The sequence below is a fragment of the Charadrius vociferus genome, unplaced genomic scaffold (genome assembly GCF_000708025.1).
Source record: "Charadrius vociferus isolate BGI_N301 unplaced genomic scaffold, ASM70802v2 scaffold195, whole genome shotgun sequence".
In the NCBI taxonomy this organism is placed as follows: domain Eukaryota; kingdom Metazoa; phylum Chordata; class Aves; order Charadriiformes; family Charadriidae; genus Charadrius; species Charadrius vociferus.
The window spans coordinates 3346229-3365980 of NW_009648539.1; the positions used below are offsets into that span (position 1 = coordinate 3346229).

The following is a 19752-nucleotide window of genomic DNA, read 5'->3' on the forward strand; positions in this document are numbered from 1 at the left end:
CCCCCCCCCCCCCTTCTAATTTCGTTTGAATGTCCACTTGAATAAATTAAGCCAAAGAAAAGCATTCTCTTAAATAGGAGGATTATCTGTTAGCATTATGCAGCAAATACTACAGGCTCTGTAATCCACTGGCAGTTTTTCAAACCAAACCTTATTGATTAGACAAGTCCAACTACCCATCATACTCATGAGCCACGCAACAGTAGGTTCCCTACTAGTGCTTCCAAAAATCGTTACTACGCAGGCCTCCTTGCCTGCCACGCTGAAGACATACTCCAACAGGAGCCAGCTAAAATGGGAAAAACAAACAAACAAAAAAAGGCTGGGAAGGCAGCCCAGGAGCACCCCCTGGGCGTTTCAGAGATCCTGACACCATGGAGTATTTTACTCTACTCTTCAACTGGATGAGTTGAAAGCGTTTTTGCTGCTGACAGCCAACCTGACTGATTCTTAATCCAATCTGAAACAGGCTTTTCATAGCTCTGATGTACAATTGGAGGAGTCCATCAGTTTAATATTGCTTATCTGTAAGATGCTCTCAACTCCAAAAGGCAGAGTTGAGAGGACCTGAGGAAACCCAGTCTCAATCTGAGCCCTCACGACAACAGGAACACACACAAATGATGAACCAAGAGCACTGTCTCATTCATTATTTAACTGGTTCTACTCCCTAAATCACTCAATGTTTCCCATAAAGTGAAAGAATCCTGACTCAAAAAGCCTCAAGGGAAGTAATTTATCAGTAACTCTCCGGGGAAAATCTACATATTATTTCAAGCTTAATTATGCTCCAAAGTACTCTTTTTCAAAGAAAAACACTCACCTTCCTCTGAAGACACACGCAAGCATGAGCACAGAGGAACAAAGCAAGGAGGAAAGATAATGGATCAAGTATTTTAGCGAGCCACTGTGTGGAGTCAGACCAAAGACAGTTCAGACTCCAAGAGAAGTGATTTTATTCAAAAAGAAAGTTGGCACACACCAGACCCTATAGCCTAACGTGAACTTTAAAATATATTTTCCAATTCACATCGACATCCACCTCAAACATGGGTAACTAAAATTTTACAGGCTGTTCTGCAGCCAATTCCCCAGCCCTTGTGAAATGACTGTTTCAAGCAGGACTCTATCCAGTGTAACATGCTACTGCAGAGCGAAGAAAACGAGAAGTTTTCAGGTGATGGGGCAGGCAATGAAGCTTGGCCAGCCTCCCCCGAAGCACCCTAGCTTATCAGACAGTGTACTCCCTTGACAGGTGCTGCTTCTCTTTCTGAAATAAATTGATTTGACAGGGCAATATTAACAGTGCCCTGAGTTGTTGAGAAAGCTGCGTACAACAAGAGATCTTTGTTCATCTGCCTTGGCTAAGCTCACAGGGGCGGATGTGAAAGGTATTCCTGATTCAGTGACTCCAGAAAAAAAAAAAAAAGGAAAAAACAACACAAAAAACCCACATCTGAAACCCCCACAAAATCACAATAAAACAAAACAAAACCTAGGTTAAAAAAACAGAAAGCCAAAAAGGAGTCTGCAGGGGAATATTACATAGGTGGGCAACAGGGGAGAAAACCTCGCTATGGGTCTAATTTTACATTCAGAGTAGAAAACAGGAATACAGAAACTTGTTTAAGACTCACAAATGCTTTAGAACATGTATTGTGTCCCGCATCTTGATAGAGTACATATTTCCAAAGACTTAAAAGGATTGTGAAACACAGTTAATGTCCAATTGCTGCCTTGGAAACTGGAGCACACAGAACTGTAGCACACAGGCTCATCTTGCATCTGCTGAACTGTGGTGATTGCCTATCTGCAGACTCCTTGGCTGTGGCACGCAGTCTGACATCAAACCTATATTAAGAGTCAACTAAACCAAGTGAAGTTACCTTTATTTGCCACTGGACACAAACACACGGGTGACAACCACCACTGCTCACCTCCTGTGCAACAATTTAATCACATGTTTAAATCTGGGTACCAGCAAGATTTGGTGCCGGGAGGCAGAGAACTATGGGCTAGAGACAGTCCTACTGTCTCACTAAGTGACAGGCATTTCTGAAAATATTATTCTTCTGTGAGCAAAATCCGGTTTTATGCTCAACAGCTCATATGCTATCCAAAAGTAGACGAAGCTGCACCTGAAAAACAGCACAGGTCTGGTTCTTAGAGCCATCTTACTAACAAAACACGAAGAAAGGACACCACGAAATAACTTTGCTACCCAAGGAGCTTTTGTTTCATCTTCTTCCAGCCATAATAAGCCCTTCTTTCACAGCTTTGCAGCTTTCTCACAGCCATAAAAAGTCACCACGGCCAATTCCTCCTGCTCGTGGATGCCTCCCTGTCAGACCACGTGCAGGAAGGTCAAAGGAACATCTGATGTACGTCTCCAAAATCATCTGCCTACCCACTTCCCAAACAAAAAGACTTGAAGACCAAAAACTGTACACAATTAGCTCTTGGCCCACAAATCCTGCCTGTTTAAGCACATTTAGTTCAGGTATCACAAACCAGGATACGAATTTATAGCAAAATGTACAGTAACTGTGGAGATGTTAGTTCACATTAGTTATATGCAGTGACACATGAGCTCCCGGCTATGCAACGTCACAAGATACACCAGAAGTATGTGACACAGGCACAATGGAGCACTGGCCTGAAAAATCAAGTTACATTTTTGGGGGGGTTGTGTTTTGGTATTTGGATTTTATTGGGGTTTTTTCAGGTTTTTTTTTTTTGGTGGGTTGTTTGGTGGGGTTTTTTTGTTCTTTGTTTTTTGGTTTTTGTTTGTTTGGTTTTTTAAGTTTTCTATCTTAAGAAAATTATGGAAGAGACCTGTGAAAGAGAGCTTTATTCATTTCAGGAGACATTACATTTATTTATATTCCTCTTTTGTTTCTTTGGAATTTGCATTACTTTTCAAGAAAAAAACCCCATTGTTTTAATTTCTAAACTAATCTTAAACTTTGACTCAATGTAGCTTTACAAAACATTAATGGGCTTAAACAGAGGGTTTTTTATCCTCCTTAAAGAGTGTAAAAATTCTAGCCTATTTCTAGTTCAGAAGGGATACCATTTACCCTCAGCAGCTTTTTCTCCCCAATGTAACTTTAACCTGGAAATCTCCATAAAGACCACAAGTTGAAATCTTACAGGGACTTAAAATCAAAATCTTCATTGAAAACCTTTAGAGGTTTTTTTTAACTGTTAATGTGCTTAAAGCTAAGCTTCAGCACTGCAACACCACTATTTACCTCTCAAGACAAACATCCTTGTGGGACTTCTAATTTACATGCAATCTTTAATGATACGTCGTAATTTTCCATAGTATATCAGTGCAGATACAGCCTTCCCAATTCTATTTCACTTATGAGACATCTCCTGTTTTGACACACATTAGTGTATTAAATTGTATGCATCCCAAGGTTTTTGAATTCAAGACTGCTTTTAAAAGTAGCTGACCTTCCCTAGTGTTTGCTCTTAAACATTTTAAACATTTCGTTGAGCATTTTGTTTCAAGTCAGTTATGTGCTCAATGTAAGTCTAGAATCTTGACTTTGAGCAGAGCTTCTGAATTATCGCTTGCTTTCCCCCTCCAAAACATTCAAGTGTCAAACACCAAATATTACAACAGAAATTATCATGTATACATGGTTACCTTGTTAAACTGTTCAGTCCTGCTGGCGCTATTTCATTTGATACTGGCAGAGCAATTCAATTACAGGGGAGTGAACAATATTACCGACAAGCACTATGGGCACAGTTAAAATGAACGAAGACTGAACCTCTTCCCTAAGGCTGCAACCATTTATTCTGGAGCCCCATCTATTTCAGCTACGGGGGTATGATTTTAAATAATTGGCTTTAATAAGGCAGAAGTCATTTTAAGTAGGAGTTGCTCCAGAAACCACAGTTTCCAAATTTAACACATCTTTTAGACAAAATATGAAGATTAACCTTTACAGCTATGCAAAAAGGCATTTTAAGGGACAGTTTTCTTAAGCATTGCTCCTTAAGTGAAAACCACCATTACCTAAAAGCTTGCACAAAAAAGAATATGGCTTCAGATTTCCAATATACCAATTACCATGCTTCTAGACAAAAAAAAAAAAAGTTACAAACAGTATCCATCTCAAAACAGTTTTGTTATAAATTACTTAAAAGCATTAATTCCTATCAGGAGTGTGTTTGTTTAGCCTTTTCACCAATTACGGTTAGCCACATGCTACCAAGTGCACTGGTCATATTAACACTCCAAAAGTCCAGACTGCCAGTGGAAAATGCCGCTAGTTATTCTTTTCCTTTACACAATGTGCTCTTTCGCCAGAGGCACACCTTTTCTTCCACATCTCTGACATGCATATAATATACATTAAATTCCCTCTTACAGTTCATTACCATTAGAAATACATACCACTCACTGCGCAGTACAGCGAGCTAGCGTCAGAAAGCTGGGACTGCCTTCCTCTGGATTTGAAAACAAAGTTGAGCAGCAAGGAATAAAGCCAACAAGCCATGTCCTCCTACAGGTTCACCCCTGGGACCCTTCACCCCCTTGCCTTTCCACATCTTCAGCACTGTAACCCCAGCTGCTCCTGCCTCACAACGCCCCGACACTCCCCGCAGGCCAAGCGATGGCACGTGCTGAGCCTGGTCCAGAGTGATGCACGTGCAGGCTGTCCAACCGCCCGCTGCCAAGCAGGACGCAGAAACCGAGTTAGAAACTGCCTTGTGCTAATCTGGAGTTTCTTCTCTTCCACCTCCTTGTTTTCATAAAACTGACAGGCAACTAGTAATTGCAACTTTACTCTTTTAGCGGAGAGTCGAAAACTAGCCAATGGTTTAGACAAAACTAGTGGTGGAAGAGAAGAAAGAAGAGGATGGATGGAGTAATAATAATCTGATCACTAGTCTCATTTATTCATAGGAAACGAGGCTGTCGAATCCTAATTCCATCAGTTCCTTATTTATTTTCTTTTAAATGAACAATTCACAACATACAGTTGAGGCCTGAATGCTGTCTGCTCTTCAGCCAATGGAGGGCTGTTCTCACTTACTAGGTATTTTTAATTACTACAAATATTTTGCATAACATTACAGCATCACCATAAACTTCCTTATTCAGCAAGGGAAAGCATGAAAGTGTCAGCATTCAGAAGCTGTGCCGCTCTGCTCAGCTCCACCAAAAGAGTGACTCATTCAAGATGGGTTTTATTAATTCCTATAGCACTACTTTTATCTAAATAACTTTGTCTCAGATAAAAATATTTTTATTTGAAAATTGTGTCACACCTTGAATTATGTCCGCTTGGAAGAAAGTGGTCTCTAAACCTATCTCTCTCAAACTCAGTGCACATAGAGCCATCATATCATACTGTCTTTCGAGACATCCTAGAAGTGCCTCATGATTTGTTGGCTGTTTTCTTCTCCCCAGAAGCTGCAGCTCTGGGTTTTTGTGGGGCTTGTTGCTGTTTGGTGTACTTTCTTTTGAGAATAGAGCTGCTTGTTCAATACCTGGTGGAAACTACTTGCTCTACAGAAAGTATTCATTTGCAGCTTTTGGCAAATCTTGAACCGAAAGGTTTTTCTGAAATCAGGATTTTTTTAATTTTTTTTTTTTTTTCAAATGGTCCAGCCTCCAAATCTTTTTTATTCACATTAACAAAAGCAAGTCTCAAGTTTCTGAACATACTGAGTCTCCTTGATGGCACCAAAACACTGAAAAGATTGTTGTAGAAATAAATCAAACTCGCAACCAGGAATCAAAAGCACAAGCTATCTACAACTAAACTACTTCACTGTCCCTAAGTGGAAAAAAGTCATATTGTGTGGTTTCTCAACCAACTTTGATAGACTGGGGGAAGAGAAGCAAAAAGAGGAAGGGGAATACAGGAGAGGTGACATTTTCAGAAGCAGGTAAAGTACATATAAATCCTTCAGATTCTGCTGTCTCTTTGTGAAACAAGTAATCCCTCTGGTGCATTCACAGAGGAAAAGTTCTATACAGGACAGGGAGAGAAAGCATTCTAGCCTTTCAATACTGGAGAAAGGAGTTTTGGTGAGAAAACACTTCATTACTGCCCAGAAGAGACAAAGCAAAACAAATTAGAAAGTTTAGCTCCTTTACAGGCCAACTGACTGCAGGCAGGCCGTCTGAACATGTGTGTCAGTCATGGTACCAAATAACAACTTTCCTTAAAAGACTTTTCAATGCCTAATAGCACATATGCAATGTATGTCTTGGACTATCATTAGTTTCATTAGATTATGGCTTAAAGTTTATGAATTAGAAGAGAAAATCTATTATACTGCTTTCCTGAACCAAACACACTGCCACAAAACCCCAGAATAAACCATACAACTAAAAATTTCTGTTACACTCTTTCTGTATTCATGACAGAGATTTCAAAAATACTGTCAAATTGGCATGTCATTAAAACATGATTTCCCACCTTAAAGTGGTTTATGGTGGGCTAAGCAATAAAAAGAGTTGAGCCAGAATGAAGACTAATATGTACCTGTTCTGAACAAAATCTGGTGGCTCAGATCCCTTTACAACCAGCAATAAAATCAAGCTTTCAGTACTTAGGATCTTACAAGCAGGAACTGAATTCACAGCGAAGTTTCTAATCCCAGTAAATTTTGATTAAATAAGCATCAGAATTTATTCTCAATAACCACCAATGCCAACTTAATATTACTACCAAGTTAAAATCTCATTTAATGCAAGTGCTTTATAATTAACAGTTTACTCTCAAAGAAAACTCTTCATAATTATTATTTTTACAACTGATTTATTTTTGAAAGCCAAAACCATTGCTGGTCCTAATCTTACTAGTGTTTAAGATTTTTCCACCAAGGTTTCTACCCATTTTTTCCAGTAGTATTGTTTTGCATACTACATGTCTGAATACTCACCTTTTAAAGCAGCTTCCTTCAAAATATTAGCTAACGGCTACAGAAAAACATTGGCTGTTCAACAGCTATTACATTTTTCATTCTTTTTTCAACTCAACTCACAACAAGATTTAGGCATCTGCAGAAAAGGGATGGAGAGTACTCGGAGTTTGTATGCTGTCATTTAGAATTAGTGTTGATGTATTACCTCTGTCACAGCCCAGTGGTGTAAAAACTGGTCCAGATCAGTTAGGTAGAGTCGGACAGGTGAAAGCTGTGTCTGGCTAATGTGTGGTTTTCCTCTAATGCCCTGGAGATCAGTCAGCTCCTCTCTTGAAAACCCTAGAGAAAAAGAAGCAGCACAACAGTGTCATGAAACAAGCCAAGCACTGTTCTACTTCAACAGCATCATTGACAAAAATTGTCTTTTAAATTATGTCTGTGTAACTTTTTTTTTGTTAAAAGCTCTTGCTTTGTATTTTAAATTAAGTATATCAAAATACAAATTCTGACTTCGGAAAGAAAATGAAAATATTTGAAAAATCAATGGCGTACCCATTTAAATTATGATATAGTATTTAAAAAAAAACCTGTAAGAGACCAATGTTATTCCTGCTATTTTCAACATATTTATCTTTAAAAAATAATTTCAAAAAAACAGGTATAATGCAAGACAGTTCACCATGTGTTCACAGTAACTCAGTAACCTTCTGAGATAACCTCAGGGTTAAAACAAAAAAAAACCCCAAAAAATCATTTGGATCATTATTTTTAGCCAGGTATTAGATGTTTTACTAAAACAGGACTACTGCTCCAAAACAGTCACTTGGGGTTTGCTTTCATTTTCTGAGTTATGAGAACAGCTCTCTCTTCACTGGAAAAAAAAGTCATTTTTGAAAGCAAAATAGTTGAACATTATGAATGACTGAGGTGATGAAGAAAAGACACCTTTTTTACCACGCAACAAGTTAGTGGAAGATATTTCTCAGTAATATTACGCCGTTTTAACCACTGTAATTTCTCAGAGTTGCATCACCACAGAACACAACTATTTTTATATCTGAGTAAGAATATAGTAGCAGAAGTAATTCTGCTCACATGCTGACCTTGGGCAGCTCATTTCAATGTAGTTGATTACTTTATTCTGATGGAATGTTTTTAATAGCGTAAGCATGTCCACAGGAAATCCCAGAGGCACTCATTTATACTGTTACAAGCCAATAAAAGGCATTTACTTAAATCTAGAAAAAATTCTTGTTCACGTCATATGCTGAATTTAGGTTTTCCTCATACTTTCCAAAGAAAGTTGCTAGAATGAAGAAAGAGCATGCAAATATTCAGTCCAAATGGGAAAGTGTAACAATAGGGTGTCAAAAATCAGATCAAGAGAAAAAAGGGTATCTTGTATCAAAAATACGTAACAAGATTAGAATCACTTTCAGGAAGTACTACACCATTTATTCTAAATTAAATATAGCCATTGACTATCAAAACAGATTTCATTTTTTTAATTCTGAATTATGACATTCACATAGATTACCTATAAGGGTTGAAAACAAGAAGCTGAAATAGTCCACATCATTCACTGAATTATCCTGCACTTGGCACTTCCAGCCTGCAAAGGATGATCTACACAAAACCAATAGGAGATTAAAAAAACATGTAATTAAGAATTCACAACCTACCTGCAAAATACAATCAATTAGCATGACTAAAGTGTTAATTTTAGCATTCCTGTTTCTAACTGCTGTTGTTAGAATAGCATTTTAAATAGCTACAAAACCAGAACTCGCTCTTTTCAAGACAAATAATATTGAACTTTGTACCCCTACATGGGCTTAGGTTGTTGATTAAATTACTGAGATAGCAACTTTTCATAAATACTGGTATAACCTTTAATATAGCCACGATAGGCAACACACAGTAAATTAAATTAGTTTTATTTCCCTTATTTGGTAAAAGTCATTATATTACAAAGCTGGGCTGTATTTTTCATTATGTCCGCTGCTTTTAATACAGCTCTTTACGTGAACAACAGATCCCATTTAAAAGCAGTCTCAGCATCTATTTTAGAGTAGCTAAAGCTATTAAACACAGAACTAAATTTAAAATCTGCTTTGAGATTTAGAACACAAAAAGGAACAATATGCAAAGACAGGAGCAAACCCGTTATGAAAGCTGCCCGACACTTCCCTTTTTAGGGACAATTTGTAAGAGCACCAGCCCACTTTCGTTTCTCAAATGAGAAGCCATATGAGCCGGTGGAACCTCAAAGCAAGCAGACACTACTGACCACCTAACAGTAGTGTCTTACCCGTGTGTCGGTGTAGAACCAGGAGAAAGCCAGGAGCTGGGAACAAGTACATCTCGCATGCTTTCCTCAAAAGGCTGTCGCTCAGACCTACTTCACATCGTGCAAAATGTATATTAGTCAAATTTACTTGCATGCTGCTCTTGCCGCTTGCGCTGCAGACTACGGATCTTTGCTTTAAGAGATTGCTGCTTTCTGCTCTTATGATCTTGTGAAATTTCAGAGCTGCTGGATGTAATTTTCCAAGCCAAGACTCAAATAACCTTTTTCCTAAGTTCTCTCTGCTAACAGCCAAAATGGCTTAGCTTACAGGTAACAAAATTCTGGAAAGCTTGTTTTTCAGAATTTTTTTTTACAGCTCCATGTTCTGGGAGCAAAAATATCAAGTTTGGCATACCTTTGTGCCAGGAATATACACTTTGTCCCCGCCCATGAAAATCCATCCACAATATTTCAGCATCCACAAAAATGACAGCTAGAATATGCATGTCTGAAGCTACTCAAAAAGAAAGAAAATAACAAAAGGAATTTCAGAATTTCTTTAAATTAAAGAAAAAATTCAGGATTTAATCAGACCACCATGTAAGATAATTAATTTCTAGGTGAGAGAGAACAAAGAAAGGCTTTATTAAATAAAGCGCTCCCATTTCACATTCTATTTTTAATGGCAAATCCTTATTTCCAGGCATATTTCAGGTGACTTTATGGTACAGATAGCAATGCGTGGTCCCTTCTAGTTTCTAGGCGGCCTTCAGTCCTCCTCAGAGGCCTGGTGCTCTGCTTCTTTTTCTTAATCTGTAGTCTCCAATCTCTCTCCATTCATAAGGCTGCCGACATTGAGTTCTCCCGAGACAAACCCCTTGGTTTGTAGTCTCTTCCCAGGAGAAGGAAGAACTTTTTCCCTCCTTCGAGGGAGGTCCCAGTCCAATTCACTACAGCATCAAAGAGAATTCACACATACTCAACTAAATCAGCAAGAGGTCTTGCAACCAATTTCCCCAGAGATTCTACATAAGGTGAAAATTCACGTAAGTATTAGATCCATATACCAGAAGAGAGAACGAAGCCTGTGTCCCGTTGTGCTGAAGAAGCAGCCCGAATCCAATGCAGAGGGACCACGAGTCAGACTTGAGGTCGCTCATTATACCAAAATAAGCACTGGGGAGCATGAAGAGTTTAGGGCATGTAGTGACAGGACAAGGGGGAATGCCTATAAACTAGAAGACGGCAGGTGTAGATTAAACATTAGGAAGAAGTTTTTCCACTTTAAGGGTAGTAAGGCACTGGAACAGGTTGCCCAGAGAGGTTGTTGAGGCCCCATCCCTGGAGGTGTTCAAGGCCAGGCTGGACGTGGCCTTGGGCAACCTGGTCTAGTGGGAGGTGTCCCTGTCTATGGCAGGGGGGTTGGAACTCGATGATCTTCAAGGTCCTTTCCAACCTAAACCGTTCTATGATTCTAAGAGAGATTCAGGAGAATCTAGGACTTACTGGACAGAGAAATTCAAACTCTGATGCAATCACTGAGCAAAATGGTGGGAATGCAAGAGGTTGGAAGAGATATCTCACATAACAAGCTGCAAAGAGAACCGGGGAAATGTGAAAATAATAATAAAAAAAATCTTGGGCAGGAAGACAGAAAACATGGGAAAACTTGTGATAAGCCTGAATTCAGGGAGTAGGGACTTGCATGACAAAGCTAGACAGAATCTAGTTTAAAATAATAAAATACAAAAATATTTTTCTGTGCAACATTTAACAGATGTGTCAAGTTCCTCATAATAGGACCGGTGGATGCAAGGATTTCAGATGAACTCCAGATGAGACTGAACAAAAACCCTCAGATTCACTGCAGGCTAGCGAACACAAACTGCAACAGGTTCAGAAGATCCCTGGACACGAAAAGTCATTCTGAAGCTTGCTGCTAAACCTCCGGTAATTTTTCAAACACTGCAGCGGTTTTGGTTTTCTACCCACATTCGACTACCTGCACACTCACAAAACAAGACAAGCATTTTAAGCATCCTAACCGCATGCCGAGCTAACTGTCACAGATGCAGACGCAAGAGGAAGCGGAGAGAATGGCTGATGTTCTGTCTCAGGAACATGGAGGCAACATAAGGCACAAACCCTTGACAGAGCTACGAAATGGTTTTAAGAGACTCATCTACACACACAAAAATCAAGATCCCCAAATTTAGGTGCAGTTTACTTTAAAAAAATGACATAAAAGAAGCCTCAATGTTAAAAGTCTATGCCTCATTCAAATCATGGGTGGATGGATCGATCAGGATTATGCAAAGGATAATACAACCTGACCAATTCCTGCCTTATTTACTGCATCATCTGTAACGTGCACCGCGTATGAGGCACGAGATGGTTAAAAAAAGTAGAAGAAAGGATTAACTCACATACACAGGTAAACAAATAGATTTTAGGCATTATACTGGATCACCCTCCTATCTGTATCACAGAGGTTCTATGAGATGCTAGATAAATACTTTTTAAAATCGGAGGACAGGAAGTCAGTGGTAACACACTTCCCCAAGTATCATCAGATGAGGTATTAATTTTCTTTCAGGGTATAAAAAACCCTCACATTATTCATAGTGGAGGCTTCTTTCCTCCCTTCCTTCTGCTAGTTATCACTAGCCCTGCAGCAGTTCAAGAGTAAAAGACTAAAAGGGCAGCAGTAGCTGTGGAGCAATACAGCTTCAAAAGTCTTAAAGAGCAGCACATAGACCTACCTGATCCCTACTGCTTCACCTGCACTTACATTGAAATTGAAGTCAATCCTTTGCTTTTTAAGATAGAAAATGCTAAATATTCTGAAAAATCAGTTCCTAAATGTTTCATGCTGAATTTCTAAAGTTACACTGAATTCCTAAAGTTAGCAGGTACTTTTATGTTCCACTTTTTCCTTGCCTCTGTTCCTCATATCAGAAGTTGGAAGAGATATCACCTCCTCAAACCCCTACAGCTGTGAAAATACTTGACCACAGCAAAGTCCCATGGCAGGGAGGAATCACTTTGTTTTCCAAGTGGGACATAATACAATAGAGAAAACATGCAGCCTTCTACTGAAGCAACAGGGACAAAGCATAACATTATGTAAACACTCCTCCAGTGAGCATGATGCGCTTAGCACACAATGTAGGATAGAAAAATAACACGAGATCATGTAATCACAGACTAGATAAGGATCTCACATATAACAAATTAAGACCAAGACCAATTTTCTTCTAATATTACGAATACAAGCAGAACAGCATTACAGCCCAAAAGAAGTTCGTTTAAACACAAGTCTAACCAGCTATCAATACCTCAATCACCTCAGAACCCAAAGGACTATAATGCAGTTAAAGCTGCTCAATTTTGAGGTTTGCATTAAAGGAAAACAGAAATAAGATAAAGAACACAGAACAAAAGAAATTTAATTCTAGAATAGATGTTGGTATACTATAAACACATTACAAATTATTTCAAATATCTTAGTTTAATATATTAACACTACCGTGGAAAATCAAAAACTGTGTACTTTTAAAATATGTTTTCAAGATGCCTGTAAACTACGTGTTAGACATTTAACTAAAAAAAAAAAATCTGATTTAGCGGTGGAAGAGGTAATAATCATATTATAATCCCCCTTTTTTGAATAAATTTTTACTGACAATGGGAACCTGTTATCAAATTGGATATGAGTGAGACCCCTCCAGTCAGCTAGTCCAAACCCACATTAACTATGATGAATTATGTGTTGCAATTTCCATAAGGTTACCTGCTCTCCATGAGAACCTCTCTACTGAGGTTTAGAATTGCACCTTTAGGTAACCTGCTCTGCACTCCAAATAGTATTAAAAGAAAAGCTGAATCTAATTAATTTAAAAATCACTGCTTCTCTTGCCATTAGCAGTGCAAATATTTCTCAGTCACAGCAACTGTGCATTGCATTCCTTTTATCACTTGCTGCTAACTTTTAACTCCAGAAGGACTGTGCTACTTTTGTTCACGCTGTTGTTATTTTCAGGTTGGGTTACATCACCCAGTTGCAAAATAAAACAATTGCAGTTTGTGTGCCAGCGGCGATTTCTCAACTACAGATTATCATCTTTGTGTTTCCTGACCTAAACTAGCTACCAACTGATTTCTGGTTCAGGTTTAAGGTGCTGGTTTTGACTCATGTAGTCATAAGGAGTCTAGGTAATTTAGAGGTCTCTGGTAGAACCTTGCGGCAGTAATTTTAGAAATTATCCCTCCACTTGCCTCCCTGTAAAACACACTGCTCAAACTCTAACTCAGACAGCAATGCACCTACCAAGCACAGCAAATTTTTTGCTTAGAACTTGGGTTTGTGGGGGGGGTTTATGTTTAGTAATAAAACAGACAAAATTGCAATGACTCTCAAAAAATAAAAAAGAGGGGTCAGTCTTAGTGTATTTTTGAAGTAAAACAAGGAAAAGCAAATTTAAGATTCACAGTTCTTCTGAGGCATTGATACTATTACCCTTTTGTCCATACATGTGGGGGTTACAGAACTCAAGAAGTCGAAGAACAAAGGTCTGGGTTTTCTGTTCAAGGAAAATAAAATCCAATTCTTTCATCTTCCAGGAAAGCACTTCCACTGCCATAATAGAGAATATTCTAGCACAGGGTATTTCTGAAGCTTTACAGAATTATTTCAACATTTGCAAGAGAACAGCCTGAGAAACCTAACTTAACTTAGACTGTGGTAGGCGATCCCCTTTTTAAATGTATTTTATCAACCATCGATCACAGATTTAAACTAAGGCCTCCCACAATTGTTTCTTTAATTCTAGGTTATAAAATCATTCTAAAAGGAGTTTCCTCTCTGTTTCTTCCACTGATACTTCTGTTCCACGCAGAACACGTAAATATTCATAGGCACAGCCACCAGCTGATTCACTCATTTCCTGGAAAAAAACTAACTGCATTCCATGCCTCAAATCTGTGAAAATTTAATAAAATTAATATAATTTCTTTATATATTATTAAATTAAGTACACCTCCTCAAAATAGTTCAATGACTAAGTCACTGTGTTAGGAAATAGGAAGTCAACCTCCCCTTCAGATGAAGGCGGTGAATCCAGATTTTCTGCATCCTCAGCAAGTACTTCAACCACTGAGACACTAAGAATAAACTGTCCTTTCAACACATCGGGAGCAGAAAATTTCCCAGGATTCTGTACACCCAACAGACAATCAGTGCATGAGAATGGCACTCAGGCAAGATAAAGCTATAGGACAGAAGCTATAGGAACTCTGCCCATCTGTGATCATCAGAGAAGAAACTGTGCTGGTTCCCATCCCAGAACGATTCTTCGAGAAGACCCGTTGTAACTTCAGGCAGCTGCACATTATGGAACCCACCAAAACAGAAGGGAATTACCAGGATGAGATGGCATTCCCCATGCAAAGGAGCTCCAAGGGAAGGCAAGGATGAACTGAACTACGAGCAGCTGTGAGCAACCTGCCATCAGAGAACTTCCCCAACACCTACAGGCTGTGGAGTAGCAAACGTGATGATGTTTTTCAGGCTTGCTTGTTTGTTTGTTTTTAAAAATGAGTTGTACATAAATAAGGTTTGTAACTTTAATGCCTGCACTAGGCAAATTAATACGCACTATAATGATGGCTAAAATTAGCTGACACATGAATACCGATGTCGTGCTTGGGAACAGGCAGAATGGTTTCTGAAAAAAATAATTTTTGCCTTCCTTATCTCTTAGAAATCTTCTTAAGAGGTAGATGCACGTGAACATGGAAGACCCTCTAATAATTAGGAAAAAGAATTCCAGAAAACTAAGCAGCCACAGCACAGGAACAAAGGTCCTACCTCAAGAGATAATTGGTTTAAAGGTAGGAAATGGTGGGTAGAACTAACTGATCAGCTCACACAGTGGAAGACAGACATCATTGGAGGTTCACAAGATCTGTTCTGGCACTGGGTAGTACAGCCTATTCAGGAACAACCCAGAGAGATGACAACGTCCACTAACAACATTCATGTTATTTAGTACACCAAAGTACCTAGCATAGCAGCACATAGCTAATCAAGTCTACCTATTTTTTTTTTTGTTTTCTTGCCAAAGCTGTTCAGCCAGTTCATCTACCTACAGTCTGAAGATGACATACCATCTTCCAGAGTCACATTCTCTTGTTCTGCAGCTTATCAGGATACAGCTAAGCAGCTCTTTGCCTATCCAGGAGTTCAGTTAAGGCCTTGGAAATACAAGCAGCAGAGTAAAGCTGTTCTTCCACAATAGCCAGAATAATCACACTGCAACCAGGGATCATAAAGTTGTTGTTTCCACTGCATGAAACAAGGCTGAGTTCCTACACAAACCAAGACCACAGATGTGTAGGACAATACCCCCAACCACTTGTGAACTTTTCACTGTGAACAACCAGGCACTGTGCTGAGAAAAAGTCTTTCCTGATAAACAGAAAGCGGGTGAAGAAAAGGTTTCCTTTTTCTTTCGGCTTCCTATTTTTATGACCTGTGCCATCTCTGACCTCTCAACACAGTGAGCCTAGTGTCAGCCCAGAGAGTTTATCTATCAAAACAAAACTGTTCAGCTACTGATCAGTACCCATTAGGAGCAGGAGACTTCCACAGAGATACTCCCGCATCCTTCTCTAGAGCTAAGAGGGCTCCATTCAAATTCTTCAGCACACTGCTTAGGGGTCACTGTCTGAGCCCAGAAACACTTTTCTGCTGAATAAAAACACACTAGGACAAAACTGGACAGATGTCCTCTAGCCAGCCTCCTCACAGGATTTTTATGAATGTCTAATGTTTTATACAGAGACCCAGCTGTGTAACTAGTAGCAGCGCTGTCTGACCACCACTTCAAATGGTGCTTACATGTAAAAACACCTGTCAAATATGAGGCAATGGAACAATTATGGAATTAGCTATTCTGGAGAGCTTGGCAAGCATGTTACAATACATCCCAAACACTTCCATGTTCTCATTCTCAGGAACTGTGTGTGTATAAACAATAATATACACTAGAAGGAGCAAAACCACATGCAAGTACCATACTAGGATTATCACACTTTTATGGAAGAAAAATACAAAACATATTCCCCCAGTGTGGGCATGTACTTGCACTACTGTAAAATATGTTCTTTTAAGACACTAAAAAACCCTGTGCCAATATTTATCTCAGCTTTGGCATAGTTTATTCCTGTTTAGCTTTAATAAAAAATAATTTGTCAAATTGAAATGCAACTGCTTGCAACTGCAATAAAGTATAAACTCAGCTTCCTGCATCAATTTCATCAAATCAGTTTCATGTTACATTGTTAATGAGCACCACCACTCTCAGTTTTCATACCAGTTCTTGAAGAGACAGAAAACCAAGACTGCTACAAACTGACGTTGAAATAGTTTTTTAAAAAATTAAACATTTCAATTTAAAAAAATAAAAGAATAAAAAAATTAATGTAAATAGTTCTCCAACCCTGTACCCATCTCATCATTCACACCAACTTAGCTCCAGACGGCATAGGTCGTGAACATAAATTCTGAGAGCAAGCGAAGTGTTTTTGACTTCCTTTTCCTCTAACAGGTTACCATATGTAGGCAACGGTTTGTTAGTGTGAGGTTTTTGTTTTAACTTTCATTATCTCTTTTGAAGGATCAAGTGTTTCCATTTGAAGATGTGGCAAAATACAACAAACATCTGCAAGGAATTACCAGGGATTTGGGGAAAAACATGAACCCTATTTTAAGAAAACAGCAATTTGAGCTCTGCATTGTTAAAAGTAAGCCTGTCAGCTACTCATTTGCTCCATTAGTTGCAAAGGTTGTCTGAAGAAAAGAATTGCTTACACATTATAAACAAGCGCACAAATCACAAGAAACATTCACTAATGAGCAAACGGCATTTACTGCCTGGTGCAATCGCAAGTGGAGCAACATAATTCTTTTCCCCTCGGTTAGGAATATCAAACTACAACCAGCCACCTGGGGACAAATTTAGAGGGCCGTGTCTCTAAAGACAAGCTTAGCCTTCTCCCCCTCTCAAGTCCTAGACCTTTACGTAACAGTGAGGACGGAAAAGGAAATTCGCTGACCAGATGTGGATGAAGGAATGCACCCTAACCCACCCTGGGATCTGATTCTCAAGATCTATGGATCCTTTCTGATCTTGCAGCAAGGAAAACAGATCAGTCTTTTACCCTTCATCCTCAGTGGCACCCAGTCAGAGAAATGCCAGCATTTTGAAAGCATGCTTTTAGTTTATATTCAGTACTGCCTTAAGCATTTTTGTTACCTTTTTAATACCTTCCTCCTTCATTTTTTGTTTCTAAATTGAGGGGTGTGAAAATACAGCCAGAAAAAACACTCCACAGTGACACAGACCTTACTATTCTTACATTTTTCTTAGCAAGCCATTCATAATTATTACACGTTCTTATACATGTAAGCTTTTTGACTTATTCTCCAAGGTCTATAGAGCTGACTTTCCATTGTACCATCTGTAATGACTTGACAGTTTTTTTTTATTTTTTAAATAAGAACTTAGCTTATTTTGCTAAAATTTTGATTATATTTGTCTTCCTTTTTTTAAAAAAAAATACTGTTCTGAAAACTTTCTGCACTTCATTTGTATGAGAATTACTGTATTCAATTGCTCTATCGCTGTTGTTATTCACAATAATGGGTTACACTACCCTTTCCAGCTTGCAAATACTTTTGGGGAATATAATGTTTTTCTTTTTCTTGTCTACAATAATGTATTCAGTAAGACTTTAATGAAATAGTATATAGGCTCCTTGTTGCTACATTTTGCATTCTCACTGTACCTCCTCAAACTATACTGGCAAAGATTGCAGATTGCATAACTAGGACAACTAAATAAAGTAAAAGTACTATTTACTTACAGAGGAAATATCTATAGAAAACTTTAAACTCTATTATGACCCTAAAACGTGTCCAGGTAATATATTTGGAGATACAGAATTTTACACCTTACACCAAACAGACATTAAAACGTCCATCCCAGTTCTTTCTAAATACCAGATTCCCGAGGTTAGCAGGAACCAACAAGCATGCCTGGCTGCTTGATGAGACACCAGCTGAGCTCCCTCATTATTGTCTGGAAAGCAACCGAATATTTTAAAGCCACTACCTCTTAAGGAAAGAGTCCATTTACAGTTACGACAAACAGAATGCAAGTTACCCCCAGAGTTATTTCAAACCTGTGAGGACTAGGAACTCCCACACAATTTATGTCTCGCTGGGAGAGAGCACTCAGCTTTTATTTATATGGTCCTCACCCTTCTCCTTTTCTACAGCAACAGAAACAACAACTCTTTGCGAGACCTCAGCAGGGAAAGAGCCCCACAAGAATAAGAAATGGCTGAAGCCATTGGAAATCTCATTTATGGACACTCTACTTCAAGAGAGAAATGCCATAAATTAACTCCCATTGTTTTTTATCTCGGCAGTGAAATATTATCTGTCCAATTCTCTATTACAGTGAAATAATTTCCAGACACACTGTTCCAATGGATAAAAACTTCTAAAAAAATCATAACTATTGTGCATAAATAAGGCATATAAATAAATTGCACTTATGTAATTATGCTGAATAAAGCCACATAAAGAAATTGCACTTATGTAATTACACTGAATAGGTTTTCCTTATTTGTACCTCAAGTTACATTAAGAGGAGACAGAGAACTTTTCCCACAAAGTCAAGAATCTAGCTTCCTAGTTTATACATTTGATCACAATCCCATAATCTTTATTTCTTAATCCATATTTCATAGAGTACATCACAGTAAGTACTCAGATTATATACTAATCACCTTAAGTATCCTACCTTATAGAAAAGAGAAGGAAAAAAAAGATAAATCTGTTTGCAAGAGTATCTGCCATTCAATCACCACAATGTCACTAAGAAGCGGCAAACAAAACATTGAGCCTAACAAATGGTGACAAATGGTGCTCCTCTGCAACTGTTATAGTACAGATTTTGGTTTGTAAACAGCAGACCTTCCTTTTGTCAGACAAACAAGACAATCTATCATATACAAGAAGGTGAGTTTAAAACATTTAACATGTTTCCATATTTGACGAAAAGATTTGCCTCAAAGCCAGACTTCAAAAAATAAGCATATGCCTCATTAGTCCTTTAAAAACCATTCTGAAGTAGCCCATCTGCCCTACTAGCAGACGTAGAAAGTAGGCATAGAGCAATTACAACAAAAATTCTTTTCAGCTCTACCTATAATACTGCTATAATTTAGGACCTTAATTCCAAATAGACCATCAACGATTAGTATGTTTCTTCACTTTCTGGACAGAATTGTTTACCTGTCCATATCCACATCCTCAAGGAATCACCACAACTCCACCGTCGAGGTGAAGTTAAGACTGGAATTTCAAACCAAAGGTCCGCTCATGCCAAATGTTACACATTTCCACCCAAGACTTTAACCATTCACCTTTAATTAGCAGAGAACTACTATTTGAGTATTTACCAGTTATTTCAATAAATCGTGAATTAAAA

The 19752-nt window shown here is 38.4% G+C and overlaps 1 protein-coding gene across 1 annotated transcript in view; it reads right to left on the reverse strand.

Annotated features, from left to right (window-relative positions):
• TEX10 (testis expressed 10) overlaps positions 1-19752 on the reverse strand; it is a 54233-nt gene that overhangs the window by 8978 nt on the left and 25503 nt on the right. Inside the window, 2 exon segments of the mRNA XM_009885884.1 lie at positions 7106-7239; positions 8438-8526. Of these exon segments, the coding sequence (XP_009884186.1) occupies positions 7106-7239; positions 8438-8526 (223 nt within the window).